Source organism: Oncorhynchus kisutch, linkage group LG11 (genome assembly GCF_002021735.2).
Source record: "Oncorhynchus kisutch isolate 150728-3 linkage group LG11, Okis_V2, whole genome shotgun sequence".
In the NCBI taxonomy this organism is placed as follows: domain Eukaryota; kingdom Metazoa; phylum Chordata; class Actinopteri; order Salmoniformes; family Salmonidae; genus Oncorhynchus; species Oncorhynchus kisutch.
Genome location: NC_034184.2, coordinates 18,510,463 through 18,529,431, shown reverse-complemented (window position 1 = coordinate 18,529,431; position 18,969 = coordinate 18,510,463). Strand labels below are relative to the sequence as shown.

General features: G+C 41.9%; 1 protein-coding gene across 1 annotated transcript; it reads left to right on the top strand.

The window, feature by feature from the left end:
* Positions 1-7,250: 7,250 nt before the first annotated feature.
* On the top strand, positions 7,251-18,969 carry LOC109899151 (ectonucleotide pyrophosphatase/phosphodiesterase family member 7-like). Its single transcript, XM_020494207.2, has 6 exons — positions 7,251-7,732; positions 12,257-12,402; positions 12,563-13,195; positions 13,412-13,655; positions 17,305-17,422; positions 17,568-18,969. Exons 1-6 carry the CDS (start codon positions 7,459-7,461, stop codon positions 17,626-17,628), a joined length of 1,476 nt encoding a protein of 491 aa, XP_020349796.1. The 5' UTR covers positions 7,251-7,458; the 3' UTR covers positions 17,629-18,969.

Sequence of the window (18,969 nt, the reverse complement as noted above, 5' to 3'; positions counted from 1 at the left end):
CCCATTCACCCTCTGAATGGCACACATATCTCAATGTCTCAATTTTCTCAAGGCTTAGAAACCCCTCTTTAACCTGTCTCCTCCCCTTCATCTACACTGATTGAAGTGGATTTAACAAGTGACATCAATAAGGGATCATAGCTTTCACCTGGTCAGTCAATGTCATGGAAAGAACAGGTGTTTCTAATGTTTTTACGTAGTGATTATATAAAGAATATAAACACAACATGTAAAGTTTTGGTCCCATGTTTTATGAGCTGAAATAAAATATCCTAGAAATGTTTCATATGCACAAAAGGCTTATTTCTCTGAAATGTTGTGCATAAATTTGTTTATATCCCTGTTTGGGTGCATTTCTCCTTTGCCAAGATAATCCATCCACCTGACAGATGTGGCATATCAAGAATTTGATTAAACAGCATGAGCATTACACAGATGCACCTTGTGCTGGGGACAATAATTGGCCACTTTAAATTGTGCATTTTTTTCACACAACCCCACAGATGTTTCAAGTTTTAAGAGAGCGTGCAATTGAATGCTGACTGCAGGAATGTCCACCAGAGCTGTTGCCAGATAATGTAATGTTAATTTCTCTACCATAAGCCGCCTCCAACGTCATTTTAGGGAATTTGGCAGTACGTCCAACCGGGCCTCACAACCGCAGACCACAAGTAACCATGCTAGCCCAGGAACTCCACATTCGGCTTCTTCACCAGCGGGATGGTCTGAGACCAGCCACCCGGACAGCTGATGAAACTGTAGGTTTGCACAACAGAGGAATTGTCAGTAACCGTCTCAGGGAAGCTCATTTGTGTGTTTGTCGTCCTCACCAGGGTTATGACCTGACTGCAGTTCGGGGTTGTATCAACTTCAGTAGGAAAATGCTCACCTTCTATGGCCCTTGGCACGTTGGAGAAGTGTGCTCTTCAGAGTTGATATATTGAACAAAACAGGATTTAAGACTTCGTGCTTTTCACCTAAAATTATTATATAGAATTCTTTCCACCAACAAAATGTTTCTGGTCTCAGGTTCAGGAATGGCTGAAAATGCATAGCATTGATCTAAAATTGACCCTAGAAATAGTACTGTTGGGAGATCTGGAGAGATCGGGTCAGTCAATTACTAATATACTAATACTCTTAGTAAAAGTATTTATCTTCAACACGCAATCTGTGTATTATATTCGATTAGATAGATTGAAATTGTACGTTAAACATCACAGCGTAGTTGAAAGATATGTGTTGCGTAGAAACCCGAAGAGGGTGGCCAGCAGAGATAGATGGGATGGGTTGAGGGTTGGGATGTGGAATTGGAGACAAGTGGGAGGGGAGTTTCTGTGCGGGAGATAGAATGATGGTCAAGGATAAAAGGTTTTTTTTTAAGTCAAAATAAAACATAATAAAAAGTATGTTTGAATGACACTGAGGGGCAGTGTTTTTACAGCTAATGCCGTTTTTTCTGAGGCTGATGCCGTGCAGGTGTTTGTACACATGCATATACACACACTCATTCAAATAAACACATACAAGAACACACACATACATGTAATGAATTTTTCTTTTTTCTCTTTAGTGGGGACTGTGGGAGGGGTCTCAAATGGTTGAGGGACAGCTATTGGGGAACTGTGGGGGATCTTGGAGGGTTCAGGTTCACGTTTTTTGGCCTGGTGGGAGACGTGCCCTTGAGCAGGGCATTGACCCTGGATGCTTCTGTGTGTCGCTCTGAATGGGAGTCTGTTGGATGACTGGTATGATGTAGTTGTTGAGCGGCTTCACTGCAACTATATTATATGTTTCGGATATTCAATAAAAACATTTTATTTTTTATTTTAAGTGTGCTCTTCACGGATGAATCCTGGTTTCAACTATACGGGATAGATGGCAGACAGCGTAGCGTGGGCGAGTGGGTTGCTGATGTCAACATTGTGAACAGAGTGCCCCATGGTGGTGGTGGGGTTATGGTTTGCGCAGGCATAAGCTACGGACAATGGGCATAATTGTGTTTTATCGATGGCAATTTGAATGCACAGAGATACCGTGACGAGTTCCTGAGGCCCATTGTCGTGCCATTCATCTATTGCCATCACCTCATATTTCAGCATGATAACGCACGGCACCATGGCGCAAGGATCTGTACACAATTCCTGAAAGCTGAAAATGTCCCAGTTCTTCCATGGCCTGCATACTCACCAGACATGTCACCCATTGGGCATGTTTGGGATGCTCTGGATCGATGTGTATGAGAGTGTGTTCCAGTTTCAGCAAATATCCAGCAACTTCACATAGCCTTTGAAGAGGAGTGGGACAACATTCCACAGGCCACAATCAACAGCCCGATCAACTCTATGTGAAGAAGATGTGTTGCGCTACTTAGTGGTGACACCAGATAATAACTGGTTCTCTGATCCATGCACCTACCTTTTATCTGGGACCAACAGATGCATATCTGTATTCCCAGTCATGTGAAATCCAGAAATTAGGGCCCAATTAATTTATTTCAATTGACTGATTTCCTGATATGAACTGTAACTCAGTAAAATGTTTGAAATTGTTGCATGTTGCATTTATATATTTTCTCAGTGTATATATTGTTATTATTTGGGAGATATAGTTTACAACCTCACCTGCACAACTTGTTACCTTGTTTTTATCTGCCCTGTTAATCTTTCACTTTTTGTTTGTTTGTATGTGAGTTAATATAACAAACAGAAGAAAAGCTGTACAACTCTTGAGATAACTGAGTGATTTGGAGGAGTGAACTCTGCTGTATCTTATCTGCTCCTAGATTACAGCCTCCTAGATTAGAGCCTACCTGAACTTGTACTGTAGATCAAGGCCTTGAGGGGCAGACAACAAATCATTTGGACCGCTTTCAAACACTATGATGGACAGTTAACTAAGGCGTCATAAATACTATGGCTGCATCTCAATACTTTTAACAGAGGCATCATAAATACTATGGCTGCATCTCAATACTTTTAACAGAGGCATCATAAACACTATGGCTGCATTTTGATCGTCTTACCTGGCTTCTAGTATCGCCCCACAATAGTATATGCATTGGTTGAAGCTCAATGTTAAATTAAAATCTCTCTACTATCATATCTAAGCCAATATGAAATCAATGTCAATGAAAATGAAAATGTGCAAATCAAATTGATTAGAGGTACCCACCTCTTGTTATGAGCTGTCCGGCCATTACCGAGAACCACATACCGTATTCTTAACAGGGTGGATAGCATTAGGAAAACATTTTCAATTTCTATCACTTATCACTCTCTCATGCTTATTTCTGTCCGTTAAAATTAAGAACCAACGATGTGCTACCTTTTTGTAGCATTTCTGACAACGATAACATTTTTTCAGCCAAATCTCAGAGTTCTAAAACAAGACCAAATCACTTGGATTGCACATCAACAGCGCTTGTAGCTAACACCAGTCGGAGAGAGGCAAGCCACAAACAAAGCTAGCTATATTTTTCTACGGAAGGTGTGTCACTTGCCTGAAGTAATCTGTGTAAACTGTTGGCCTTGACACTTACATGTAGTCAGAACACAAACAAATAAGCATAAATTAGATAGAGATCGTCCTTGGCTGCTATTGCCAGTTAGCTAGTAATGCTATGCCTTGTTGGCCAGTTAGCTAGCCAACTAACGTTGCCAGTAACGTTAGCTAGCTAGCTACAAGACAACAAGGCTGTAACATTAGCTGTTTGGACAGATCCCAATGCACTGGCACTCAATGTTGACAATATCTCCCAAATTATTCCACAAAGCACAGCTAGCTAAGTAAAGTTCATAATCAACACCAAACTTTGGGGAACTGCCACACTGATAATGTGTAACACATGCAGTGGGCATTTCTCATTTAACGTTAGCTAACGTTACATCATACAATAGTCAACCTGGCTTGCTTAGTAATGTAGCTGGCTAAGGGTTAGAGCCCTTACCTTATGCATTTTTATTTTTATCATCATATTCCACATTTGTTCTGACTTATTAACACATTGTCAAGTTACTTTTCAATTTATTCCCGAAAATCTAAAGTCACCATCCAAGTTAAAAGTTGCCAAGGGGGTGCGGGTGCACCCAGGCTAAACATAATGCGTTCATGACAGGGTTCGTAGCATACGCACGCACGGTGTGTGCTTATTTTCAATTATTAGGTGGGTCTTAAAAGAGCATAGTTGAGAAGAAATGGACAGGGACTTTGGTGAGTGTACTACTGCATGCGTCTTGCCAATAGTGTGCGATTGTGGCCCGCAAATAGGGGCGTTCCTGCATGTTGTCATTCCACTGCAGGAATACTTTTCCCACCCTGTAACACACTTGATATTCTGGATTTCAAATGATTGTCTGTGATTAAAATGTGGGTCAAAGGAAAATACAAGTATTATCTGAGTTTTCATTGGGTAAGAATAGTGTCTACTAGTATCCTAACTATCCTCCGGTGTCAACCCCACCTCCCGCCTGCTGTGTACCAGCATCCTTCTAGCTAGCTAGCTAATTAGCTAGCACACAGTGTCCTTGCCTCCAGTTCCCAAAAGGCGGGGGACAATGGACACTGTCTACCATTGTCTCTAGCTAGCTAGCTACCGGTATTGTCGCCCCCCTCCCCAACATTAAGGTGCATTAGCATTACTGGAGCACTGGTGTGTGAAGAATCCAATACTTTAACTTGTATGCGGAACAAATCACATTATTGTGGAAGCACCTCCTCTAAGAGTAGGAATTAGGCTGTTTGAGGTTTGAATCCTAAACAACCTGCATACACATTGTTTGAAGAAATAGACCCTTCACAGCTACTGTAGAAGGTGTGTGCTGGAAAACCTTTGTAGAGCATGGGTGGAGTAGGCATTGTGGTAATCGTGAATTTTCTTTCTTTTTCAGCTTCAGACCAATGGATACATCTCACTTAAAATGTAGTTTTCTGTTCTTAATAATAACGCATCTGCATTGCAATACTTTTAAATGACTACCATAATACATTTTATGGCTAAATTTCAATAGTTTTACAAGGTTTCCTTTCCATGTTTCTTTTATTTTCCACATCATAGAGGCGAATATCAATACTCAGATAATACTTGTATTTCCCTTTTCCTTTGACCCACATTTTAATTGGGATTGGGCCTGGGAGGTGGTCGCCTCTATGAGACATTCTGACCATTCTCTTTTGTGTATAGTTTTGACACCCCCTCCCAGACCCGACACACACACACACTGGCTCGCACACGCACGGTGTGTGCTTATTTTCATTTTTTTGGTGGGTCTTAAAAGAGCATAGTTAAGAAGCAATGGACAGGGACTTTGGTGTGTGTACTACTGCATGCGTCTTGCCAATAGTGTGTGATAATGGCCCGCAATTAGGGGTGTTCCTGCATGTAGGCATTCATCTGCAGAAATACCTCCCACCCTCTGTAACACACTTGATAATCTGGATTTCAAATGATTGCCTGTGTGATTAAAATGTGGGTCAAAGGAAAATACAAGTATTATCTGAGTTTTCATGGGGGAAGGATACTGTCTACCAGTGTCCTAACTAGCTAGCTAGGTAGCTACCGGTGTCAACCCCACCTCCCGCCTACTGTGTACCAGCGTCCTTCTAGCTAGCTAGCTAATTAGCTAGCACACACTGTCCTTCCCTCCAGTGCCCAACAGGCAGGGGCAAAGGACACTGTCTATATTTGTCTCTATCTAGCTAGCTACCGGTATTGTCGCCCCCACCTCTTCTTCTGTGGGGTTTATCGGCGGTTGGCATCCAACGTTAAGGTGCATTAGCATTACCATTACTGGAGCACTGGTGTGTGAAGAATCCAATACTTTAGCTTGTATGCAGTACAAATCACATGCTTGTGGAAGCACCTCCTCTACGAGTAGGAATTAGGCTGTTTGAGAAGGTTTGAATCCTAAACAACCTGCATACACATTGTTTGAAGAAATAGACCCTTCACACCTACTGTTGCATGTGTGTGCTGGAAATTTTCTCTTCTCTTTCACAGATATGGAAACACAGAATATGTATATCTGTTTTCCAGCATAGCTCTAAAGCAACCAGGTTACAGTTAGTTGATGATGAATAAAACACATTAAAACAACCTACCTTAATTTTAGGAAAATAACTTGTATCAACTTTCTCCCATTTGACAATTTAATAAAGATAGCTTATCAAAAGGATTTAGCCAATCCCTTCCAACCTGTATCACACGTACGTACACACACACACACACACATACACACACAGGCCATTGAATAGACAGTTGACACAGCAAACCCATAAATGTCAAACAGCTCAACTTTGAAATCCTGAAATGAACTTTATCTCATACTGGTTTCCACTTATACACCAGTTATAACCGATTTAAATAATACAATTATAATTAAAATCATACTTAACTTATTCTCTTTCTGTCTCCAGGGGTACATACATTACATAAAATGTCATACATACATACATTACATTTCTATACAGTAATATATGATAATGTCATACAGTTGCCAAGTCAAGCATGACCAGAAAGAGAGGGAATGAGAGGAAGAGAGAGGGGGAGATATAGAATAGAGGGATGAGCTCAAAGACGGAGAAAATTGCTGGAAGGAGTCGAGGATATCTGGGAGGAGGTGGGGATTACCTGGGAATCAAACAGAAGGAATCAAACAGAACCAAACATAAACAAATGGAAGCAAACAGAACAAAACGGGGAGAAACCTAGCTGAATTTGTCCAATAAAAACTCTAGTTTTCGTTGCAAAATGTTTTCCATTAGGAGTTAACGGTTTCCGTTGCAAAATGTTTTGCTGCGGTCTGCAACTACTAAATGCGACTACTAAATCCACCCCAGAAACTCCAGCAGTGAGTTCCAGTTACAGCTGACAGACTGCAGAGTTCAACAGCATCACATGTATCATCAATGAAGTACTGTCTCCACCTGGTGGGGAATAGAGGTTATTAGAAAAAAAAGGTTTCCTACTTTTGGTCATAAAAATAATTCATACATAAGAGAAGGCTATAATGATTAAACTAAAACACAACTATTCAAAAATATAAGCACACACACAACCTCAGATCAATTTAGATGAACCATATAACTGTAATAGTGGTGATGAGAAGATCAGACAGGAGGTTGTAGAACAGGACCTGTATAATAAACCTCAAAAAGGTGGATTTATGCTCTGATAGCGATAGGGTGAGAGAGATAAAATAATATCTTATCTCTCGCAGCATGCAGTGATGGTGTTCGCTCTTTATCTCGGTAGGTATGAAGTGTATCAGAGTGTGATTGAACACAGTCAGTTGAAGGGTAGGAAGCTACAGGACAGAGTCTGTCAGTCAGTAGTGGTGGTGCTCAGAGTAGTTTTGCTTGGACTCTGGTGTGACTACAAAGTGTTTTGGACATATTGTGGGTTATTGTGGGACATATCACCATTGACTGTGATCCCGAGGTGACCGTGAAGCACAAGACATGCTGCTAAGACTAGGTCTCCTCAGCCTACTGGCCCTCTCTCCATCTCTGGCTGCTCCACACCAAGGCTCCTTCCCTGGAGTGGATTCTCCCCACAGGATCTCCAGAAACAACAAGCTGCTGCTCATCTCATTCGATGGGTTCCGTTGGGACTATGACAGGGACGTGGACACCCCTCACTTGGACGCGATGGGCCGGGACGGCGTCAGGGCTGCCTACGTCACACCCCCCTACCTCACCATCACCAGCCCCACACACTTCACCCTGCTCACAGGTAAACTATTACCAGGGTTGGGGAGTAATGCATTACATGTAAGGGATTACAACAAAAAAAACGGTAACTGTAGTCCGTTACATTACCAGCAAAAATATTGTAATCCGATTACAGATATATATTTTTTACTAGATGATTACATCAAGGATGACTTTTAATTCAGAAAGGATGTTCACGAAAAAAATCTTTAACACTTCTCTGTTTTGTCAATAACATTCAAATCAGCATTGAAAAAAGGCGCAAATTTAAGTTAGTTCCACCTGAGCATGTCTGCCCACAAGTCAGAGACCGCTATGATGAGCCACCAAATGTGTTTGATGGATTGCGGGAAAAGAGCAGGAATAGGCTTTTGTAGGCTGCTGTACAGTACAAACTATGTCTTCCAATGGTGCGACTGCTGTCGTCATCCAAATATTATCCAATTGCAATAAACGCTTGCAGGTAAGGATGAGAGCAATGGTGTGGTTTACAGCTATACGGATATCTATATAGCGCATTGACGTGAGTCACACTGCTGCTCTCTCATTTAGCTATTTGCGCCATACGGATTGTGGTTGTTGTGGATGACTGTTCAGAAATCTAAATGTGTATTTCAATCCAATAATGTTTGAATTCAAGAAGTTTAAGCTGCCTATCAATCATTGTTTTTGAAACCAGTGGACAGCGAGTGAAAAATGCGCTCTTGAAACAGCTGCATAGTGCGGTTCCCAGCCTATGGAATAGAAATCAGGCTTTTATTGCTCAATCTAATTCATTCATAATTTTAAAAAAATCCATAGGACTAAAGGACACATGCTCAAACTCGCACACGTTTGATAGAGTTAAAGGGGCAATCTGTAGTTGCCACTGTACATCGATTTTTGGACTTAAAAATGACAAAGATGTAAAGATATCATTTTATCATATCATTATATGTAGTACTTGTGTCCCTTTAGGGCACCTGTAACCCCCTTGCTTACCTACATTGAAATGCTTGGAATGTTCTTCATGTGGAACGCATTAAACAATGCCGACGTTAATTTCTACTCCCGTCTCATGTCCTGTCCTTATTTTAGTTGTAAAAGTAATACAGTGTGCTATACAACAAAACTGGCGACGAGGAAGAAACGTTCTTACATTTGTACTCATTATCTTCGGCAGAAAGTCTGAGTTAAATTCGTAATTTCTTCTGCTGTAGAAAGACGCAAACAAAACATGGAGCTAGCCAGTCAAGTGAAGCTAGTTCGCTGTTGATGTCACAGCAACGAGAGCCTCGAGGGATAGGAAGAGTTTCGCTGAGGGAGAAAGTGAAGTCATCGTGAGTTAAAAGACTAAAACAAGGGTCTGGGAGTAAGGGACCGTCTGAAAAGTGTAAGAAAGAAAAATAAACCTAAAATGTCTGCATTGGTTGGAAATATAGGAACATTTGTTGAATCTGTAGAACAATGGAGTTCTTGCACAGAATGTTTTGAGTACGAACGATGAGTGACACTATACTTGATCGGTTAGTGTGTGGAATGAGCAGCGAGGCAATTCAGAAACGCCTTTTGACCGAGTGTAACTTAACATTCCAGAGACGCACAACAGCTAAGTGCATCGACCCAAGTGCACAAGGTGTCTACCGAGTTAAAAAACAAGGCAGGAGGTGGCAAGCCATGCTATCGCTGTGGGAAACCAGGTCACCAAGCAGAAGAGTGTTGGTGCAAAGACTTAGACTGCAGAAGTTGTGGAAAAAAAGGGTCAAATCAAACGTGCATGTAAAAACAAAAAGACACAATCAAACAAATGTACTGAACAAAGGAAAAGCGACTTCAGGGAGTACAAAAATAAAGTGTATAAAATGGAGCACACAGAGGATGAACAAAGTGATACCCTGTCTGAAGGGGCAGAATCTTTGCATGTTATGTCAATTTCAGACAATGGATACGGGTACTGGGTGACACCGCTACTGGATGGAAATGCAGTACGGATGCAAGTGGACACTGGAGTAGCCATATCTTTGCTGTCTGGGGCTGTATACAAGCAGAAACTACATCACCTCACACCACAGCCCACAAAGATGATGCTGAAAACATACACCGGTGAGATTGTTCCAGTGAGAGGAAGAGTGATTGTGGAGCTCAACAAACAGAAGGTAAAGCTACCACTCTACATTGTGAAAGGCAACCATCCAGCATTGCTAGGATGCACATGGCTGGAAAATATCAAACTAAACTGGCAGGAAATTCACATGGTTGCAAAAGAGGACACAAACCTACAAGGAATATTGAGGAAACACTCGGATGTGTTCAAAGGAGAACTTGGCAGTGTGAAGGACATAACAGTTAAACTGACCTTGAAGCCAGACAGCAAGCCAAAATGCTTCAAAGCTAGACCTGTCCCATACACCATAAAACCAAAAGTTGAAATTGAGCTAAACTGACTAGTTGAGAATGGGGTATTGGATCCAGTGAATGTTAGTGAATGGGCTACACCCGCTGTTCCAGTCATAAAAAAAGATGGATCACTCAGACTCTTTGGTGATTTCAGTCCTTTTGGAATCACCTCAGCTCCGGCCTTGTTACAGAGAGCTATGGACCAGATACTGAGTGGGCTTACTGTGGTCCAATGTTACCTCAATGATCTACTCATCACCGGCAAAGACTCGTAGGAGCACATGAGAAACCTGAACGCTACACTACAGAGATTGAAAGAGTACGGTCTGAGGGTCCGGAAGGACAAATGCAAGTTTTTCCGGCCCTTTGTTGAGTACCTGGGCCACGTCATCGACAGTTCGGGGCTCCACAAGGTGCCATCGAAGGTGAAGGCCGTTGCGGAAACTACATCCCCACAGAACGTGAGTCAGCTGAGATCATTCTTAGGACTACTGACATACTATGCAAAGTTTGTGCCAAACCTAGCTAACATGTTAAAGCCCCTGCATGAACTTTTGACCAAAACCAAACAGTGGAAGTGGACAGACAGATGTGAGGAGGCCTTCAAGTGAAAACAGCCTTAGCTCAGTCAGAGGCCCTCACCCACTTCAACCCCAACTTTCCATTACAGTTGGCATGTGATGCATCTCCTTATGGCGTTGGTGCGGTTGTCTCACAAATCATGCCATCGGGTGAAGACCGGTCAATTGCTTTTGCATCACGGACCTTAAGTAAAGCCGAGAGCAATTATGCACAGATGGAGCGTGAAGCACTCGCCATTGTGTTTGTAGTTAAGACATTTCATCAGTTTCTGTTTGGCCGACGATTCACACTGCTGACGGACCATAGACCCCTCACCTCCATCTTTGGTCCCCACACCAGCATTCCGTCGCTTGCAGCCAGCCGCATGCAGTGATGGGCATTATTGTTATCTGCTCACCAGTATGCAATCAAGTACAGGTCTGAGCAGCACTGCAATGCAGACAGCCTCTCAAGGCGTTCTTTACCTGTCGCACACACTGAGCACTCCCAGGCTGAAATCTTCTACTTCCAGGAAGTGACGAATGCCCCAGTTACATCTGACCAAGTAAAAAAGTTCACCCACACTGATCTAGTGATGTCTGAGGTCGTGGACATTGTCACTCGTGGAAAATAAGCTGTCGGACAGCCTACAACCTTACCTAGTGAGGAGAAGCGAGCTCACAGTTCAGTTTGGATGCTTGCTATGGGGTTTTTGAGTCATCATACCGCCGCCACTGAGAAGGCAGGTGCTTGAAGAACTCCATTCATGGCACTGTGGCATGGTGCAAATTAAGGAGATTGCATGCAGCTACTTTTGGTGGCCAGGTTTGGACGCAGCTATCGAAGACAAGGTCAAGTCGTGTTCTGCATGTCAAAAGAAGAGGAACATGCCTCAGCTAGTGCCACTACACCCGTGGGACTTCCCAGAGGAGCCTTGGCAGCGAGTCCACATAGACTATGCAGGCCCACTGAAGGATCGTATGTTCTTAGTTGTGGTTGACGCACACAGCAAATGGCCTGAGGTCACAGTGATGAAGAGCACCTCAGCGGAGAGAACCATCGAAGAGCTACGGTCAATCTTCGGCTTGCCAATGCAACTCGTTAGTGATAATGGCCCCCAACTGGTGTCTGAAGAGTTCCGGTCATTCATGGAAGCAAATGAAATTCAGCCCATCAAGTCAGCACCGATTCACCCTGCAATGAACGGCCTCGCTGAAAGGTTTGTCCACACTTTGTAGAGTCCATGCCCCAAAGAATTTAGGCTGTTCTGAGGGCAAAAGTGGTGGATCTCAATATTAGGAAGCTGTTCCTAATGTTTGGTATACCCAGTGTAAAATATCGCTAAAGCAAGTTAAGATTCTGTTTTTAAGACATTATTATATAACAAACGCCAGAGTCTGATTACTATTAGGCTGTAATTTACTTTGGGACAGACACCATTCTGCAACCCATCCGGCTCCAGAAGAGATTAATGAGTGTCCATGGTCCTATTGGCCTATTATAAGCCAACAAGACAATGGAGGTCTATCAACACCACATTCACAGCCCCACTTATAAGGTCTCTAACCATGGGACTGCTTCCTGCTTGTTGCTTGTCTCTGTTCCTCAGGTCGGTACATAGAAAACCATGGAGTGATCCACAATATTTGGTTCAACACTACGACCCAGGAGAAGAAACAGTACTACATGACCCAGTTTGTGGATTCCTACTGGGACAACGGGAGTCTGCCCATCTGGATAACAGCGCAGAGACAAGTGGGTGCAACACACACAAACACACAAATCATCTCTGTCCTACCTTTCTTAATTCCTTCTACGTCCCTTGGTGGGTCTGAAGCTACTGTATAATTGTAATGTATTACAGCTCTGTTATAAATAAGGTTAGAATCATTTTCACCCTTCCTCTGCCATGCAGGGTCTGAAGGCAGGCTCCCTCCACTTCCCCGGCACGGCCGCCACCTACAAAGGTGAGAGAGTAAAGGTCAGCCAGGTGGAACCTCGTTTCTATGAGCACAACAATGAGACGGACTGGAGGATCAATATCGACAAGGTGATTGGTCAGTGGTTCTCCAAGGAGGACCTAGACTTTGTGTCTTTGTACTTCGGTGAACCAGATGGAACCGGACACAAGTATGGACCAGAATCCCCAGAGCGCAAGGAGATGGTCCAACAAGTGGACCGGACTGTGGGATACATCCGCGATACCACCCGGAATCACGGCCTCTCTGATCGGCTCAACATCATTATCACTGCTGATCACGGAATGACCACTGTGCTCCGGAATGGCCTGGTCGACGAGATCATCCTGTCCGAGATTCCGGGATTTGACTTCCGGGATATCAAGTTCCAACTGGTGGATTATGGACCAACAGGAATGCTTCTTCCCAGAGAGGGAATGCTGGAGAAGGTGTACCAGGCCCTAAAAGGGGGCCACCCTCACCTGCATGTGTATAAGAAGGAGGACATGCCTGGTAGGCTTCACTATAGTAACCACCCTCGCCTCCTGCCCCTGATTCTCTTCGCTGATCAAGGATATGTCATCAATGGCGTAAGTGTGCCGAAACAGTGTCCTAACATTACTATATTGTTGTTCTTTATACACGCTACTCAGGAGACGGGCATAATTTTTCCTGATCAGGTCATGTGGTCAGAACAAACTCTCTTCATACTGTCTTGATGGCATGCATTGAAGTTCTGTTACCAAAAACCATTGCAATCTCTGCACTAAAACCCTATAAGCACTCTTTCATTATCATCTGTACAGTTTTTCCCAGTCCAGTTCAACAAGGGAGAGCACGGCTATGATAACCAGATGATGGACATGAAGCCGTTCTTCAGAGCTGCGGGGCCTGACTTCCAGAAGAACCTGGCTGTGGGACCCTTTGAGACGGTCAACGTGTACCCGCTGATGTGCCACCTTCTGGGCATTAAACCGGAGGTCAACGATGGGTCCCTGGAGGTCACTCGCCAGATGCTGGTTCCTAAGAAGGACCAGGGATCCTATGAGAGTAAGCCTTTACGTTTATAATTTATTGACAGAACATTTATGTGCAGAACAACATAGGATATTCAAAATGTGAATGCTGCTTGGACAGAATTATAAACTTTTCCTATTCCCCATTAAGTAGGTTTACCAATGGAATTACATTAGTATTTTGTACTTTTGGCTTCATAATAGAGAAGCATATTTTGATCACATGAAAGTGAGCTTTTATTTGTCATCAACTGTTAACAGGTTAGTAATCAATATTCAACACCAAAAAGCTTAAATGTTGAGGAAATTAATTTAAGCTTGACCAAGGACAGAATCATAAGCTGTCCTTTTCTTACACCCCATTGCTCAGGTTTACCCAGGGAATTATATGACCCTTATCTCACGTTGTTGAACCTTTGCCTTTATAGAGAAACATGTTTTGAATACATCATGACATCAGTAAGATCTACCAAAATGCCTATCCCATGATAACAATCTAAACCTTGAACCCGTGCAGATGTATCTGATAAACTATATAGCATTCTGATAATAAATGTTGCAGATACATATCTTGTTTTATGCCTTGATATGAGAACGTAATCTAACAGGATGATCGCCGTGTGATTGTGTCCTACACAGCAAATTCCCCAGTGTTAAATTAACACTAAAGTGTGGACCCATATAGACACTATTGAATTAGCACACTGCTTTATGCAAAGCTTTTTTGCATATTTCCCAGAGTGCGTTGGTTTTCATGAGAATTATAGAGTTACCACATGACTGAATTTGTTAGTGACAGAGACATCCTTGTTGCATACATCCAATTTAGTCCTATGTACTTTACCAAGTGAGATTCTGAGTGAATATGTTATAATTTAAGGTCCCGAACAGACATTTTGATTCCCATCTAAAATAGGCTTTTGAGTGGCTAAAATATCATAATATTTTTGGGGGATAGAAATGCTCAAAGTTAAATTTAAAAAAATGTTTCTCTCATGGCTTTCCTTCGAACTACCAGGAAGTTTGAAAAGACAGACTGAGTGGGCGGGGAACTTATATTCATGAGCTCACCTTGACTGACAGTTATTTGACTGATAGCTCAACAAACTTGGATGCAGTGAGCAGTGTTGCACTAAAATCATCTCAAGCTAATTTGGTGACACACAAACCAACTCAAACAACATTTAAATTGCATCATTGGTAGTTACAGTCTTGTCCCATCGCTGCCTGTACGGACTTAGGAGTTGCAAAGGTCGAGAGCAATGTGTCCTCTGAAACACACGCCGCACTGCTTGCTTAACCCAGAAGCCAGCCACACCAATGTGTCAGAGGAAACACCGTACAACTGGTGCCCGTAGTCAGCGTGCATGCACCCGGCCCACAACAAGGAGTCGCAGAGGGCGATGGAACAAAGACATCCCAGCCTGCCAAATCCTCCCCTGACCCAGACGATACTGGGTCAATTGTACGCTGCCTCATGGGTCTCCCGGTCATGGCCGGCTGCGACACAGCCTGGGATCAAACCTTTGACCGCTGTGCCACTCCGCAGGCCCTCCATACAACCTTTTTAAAGTACATGTTAAATAAAAAAATGTCATGACAGGCATCAAAACAAATCAAAGTGTATTTGTCACGTGCTCCTAATACAACAGATGTAGACCTTACAGTGAAATGCTTACTTACAGGCTCTAAGCTATAGTGCAAAAAAGGTATTAGTTGAAGAATAGGTAAGTAAAGAAATAAAAACAACAGTGAAAAACAGTAGTGAGGCTATACAGTGGCGAGGCTATTAAAGTATCGAGGCTACATACAGACCCCATTTAGTCAGGCTGATTGAGGTAGTACGTACTAGATATGGTTAAAGTGACTATGCATATATGATGAACAGAGAGTAGCAGTAGTGTAAACTGGTTGGTGGGTGGTGGGTGGCGGGACACAATGCAGATATCCCGGTTAGCCAATGTGCGGGAGCACTAGTTGGTCGGGAACAATGGAGTGACTATGCATATGTGATAAACTTAAATGGAAACAGCACATTTTTCGGGCAAAATTTCCAAATGAGGACAAAATACAACACGCTTGACAAGTTGGGAACATTTTGTGTCTGTAAAATTAAATATGCAAGAAACTATGTAGGAAACCCTTTTATGAGCAAATATTGATATAATAACCCTCATAGCAAAGTGAACTTGGAGTCACCCGATGACATGTTGTGTGGACATGTTGTGTGGTCCACTATGACTTGTCGGGGAAGCATGCAGTTTACAGATGAAATCAATTATGATGAACTTCACAGGGTGGTGAAAGTGCAAGGTGATGAGCTTGATGCTCCTTTCTATTAAATAGCGAGGGTCTTATTCAGGTGACATGATCATTGATGCTTGGCTGCTGTTTGACAAATGAAAAATGTATCTTGCTCTTTTGTCCACAGTAATCTTATCACGTAGGCTATATGTGCACTCTAGCCAACAGCATGCAGATGTATCTGTATCTAGAGCGCATGTGCCAATGCAGAAGTGTGCACACTTGCTGTATAATGCATTTGTTTTGTTGAGAAAACCATCATTGGAGTTGAAAATGTGATATTTTTATGTATCTTCACCATCTGTGCTCTGTTGGCTAGAGTGCGCATAGCAATACCATGGAAACACTTGCTATAAAATGCAACATGCGATTTATTCGGTACATGAGAATTTAAAAAACAAATAAAAAATAAGAGTTTTTGTATGAGAACACAGTCTTGAAAAAATCTGTGTCTTCACACGCCATGATGAAGTTGCGCACCTGCTAAAATTGGTTTCCTATTGAACATACTTCTTTCCGAAATATATATTATAGTTTGATTACATTTTAAGGTGTCTGAGGAGTTAATACAAACTTATTTTGACTTGTTGAAACAAAGTTTAGGGGTAGATCTTTGGATTCCTTTCTCTGCAAGTTGAATGACTGGATTACTCCAATCAATGGTGCCAACTATACAGACTTTTTGGTAATATAAAAATGATTTTATCTTAAAAAACTACACTACACGTTATCTCTGGGATGTGTTAACATTAACTACTTCAGAGTTTTTCAACGTTTTTCAACGTTTTTGTGAAGTCTGATAATAATGGGCTTGGTTTTGGTTAAAGCTCTGGTTGTTAACACCAACACAGGGGTTATTTTACACCAAAGAGTGTTAGTTCAACATTTACATGTTTTAGAGCACAGGCCCTCAAAATGAGGCCTTATGAAATATGGATTGTGTTTAATAATACAATTTGAATGAAAACATTATCTTGGGATCTCACTTGGTGAAGTCCACAGGATTGAAAATGGTTGAATGCAAGAACCATGTCTCTGTCACTAACAAATATAATCATGGGTGGTAACTCTAAAAATTCTCTCAAAAGGCAAGGCACTCTGGGAAATAAAGCTTTACACCAAGGAGTGTGTTAACTTTTCAGTGTCTATACGGGTTCACAATTTCAGTGTTAATTTAACACTGAGAATTTGCTATGTATCAACAAACAGATTATAGCACAACTTGTCATAAAGACTCTGAAATTACAAAAGGTTAAAGTTTGTGTGCGTGTGGGCAGGCGTGCGCACGTGTGTCCAGTGGTACACACTGCATTCAGTCCTGCTTCTCCTGGCACTACACTGCACTATGATAGTCTAACTTATTTGTAAATGTTTTCCAGACAGGGACATCCAGTGGGAAGTCTTCATCGGCCTGACATCGGTCGCTGGTATATTAGCTCTGGTGTTTGTTGTCACCACAGCTCATGCCATGTTGAAAAGGACTCAAATGGACAGGAGGTAGGCTACATTTGAAAGTCCTTCTCAGAGGACAATACTTTTTAATTCTATTCTATTCTATTGTAATCTGTCTCAGCAACATCTTTACATGACTACCACACATCTGTAGTACTGACTACTACCTTGCCCTCACTTTCTGTTACAGATCTGAAGTCACCCACGAGGATCTCAATGAAAGAGAGTCCGATAAACAAACCTCCTTTTGAAAACCATTACCTTTGTGGGAAGTCATTTGTTTAACAAGTTATTGGGCTTCTGTGTGATTTGAGTGCTAATATCCTAGTTTAACCAAACAGAATGTTGTTTTTATACCAATGCAATATAAATCTGTATCAGTGTATCAGGAAGGCCAACACCCTAACTCTAGCTCTAACCCTGGCTTCATGTCCACACCCGGTTCAACCCTACAATATGTTTCAAAACCAATAACAAGCTTATTGATTATGCTGCACTCGTTATGTCTAGGGGTCTAAGGCCTACATGGTCTGTAACCTGATTTTTATGTGTGCATAAATGTGAGAGGTATGTGTATACGACCAGGTGTCGGATGCATGTACCCAGAAGATAGCAACCTTAACTTGGAGCTATACAGTAGAGCTATGCAAACACCACAATCGAGTTCCTTTGAACACTGAGTTAAATGGGGAACACTGCAGCATATTTAAATATTTAACACTTTCAAAAGTGTTATTTTAACACCAGTACAGTGGACTCATCTGTTCACTGAAAATAGTATGTTTTACACTTTCAGAGTTAAAGATATACCATTGATTGTACTGTGCAGCTGCCCAATCAGATTATTGTTATTTCTAAATGGTGACCAAAATACATACAGTACTGTATATACAAAAATAATCCAAAGGCCACATTGCCACCAAGAAAAAAACCTATAGCCTCCCAAGTCTACAAGCTTACACATTAATCTCCCCTACAAAGGCAAAATGCAGTAACTACCCTTTTGGTCAAAATTAATTTAAGACTGAAATCAGGCTCTGTAGCATCTGTATTTTATTCTTGTGACAATGTGTCCTGGTTCAATTTTGTTCAGTCAGAAAAAATGGAATGTGAAATTTGCAGTAACTACAAAATACAAGTAGAAACCAAGGCAAACAGCAGTAACGGAAGTTACTGCACTTTGGCTTAGTTCCAGCATGTTTTGACTGCAGTAACAACACTACCGTTCAAAAGTTTGGGGTCACTAAGAAATGTACTTGTTTTTGAAAGAAAAGCTATTTTTTGTCCATTAAAATAACATCAAATTGATCAGAAATACAGATTAGACATTGTTAATGTTGAAATGACTATTGTAGCTGGAAATGGCAGATTTCTTTTTTTGGGGGGGGGATATCTACATTGGCGTACAGAGGCCCATTATCAGCAACCATCACTTCTGTGTTCCAATGGCACGTTGTGTTAACTAATCCAAGTTAATAATTTTAAAAGGCTAACTGATCATTAGAAAACTCTTTTGCAAATATGTTGGCACAGCTGAAAACTGTTGTTCTGATTGAAGAAGCAATAAACTGTCCGCCTTTAGACTAATTGAG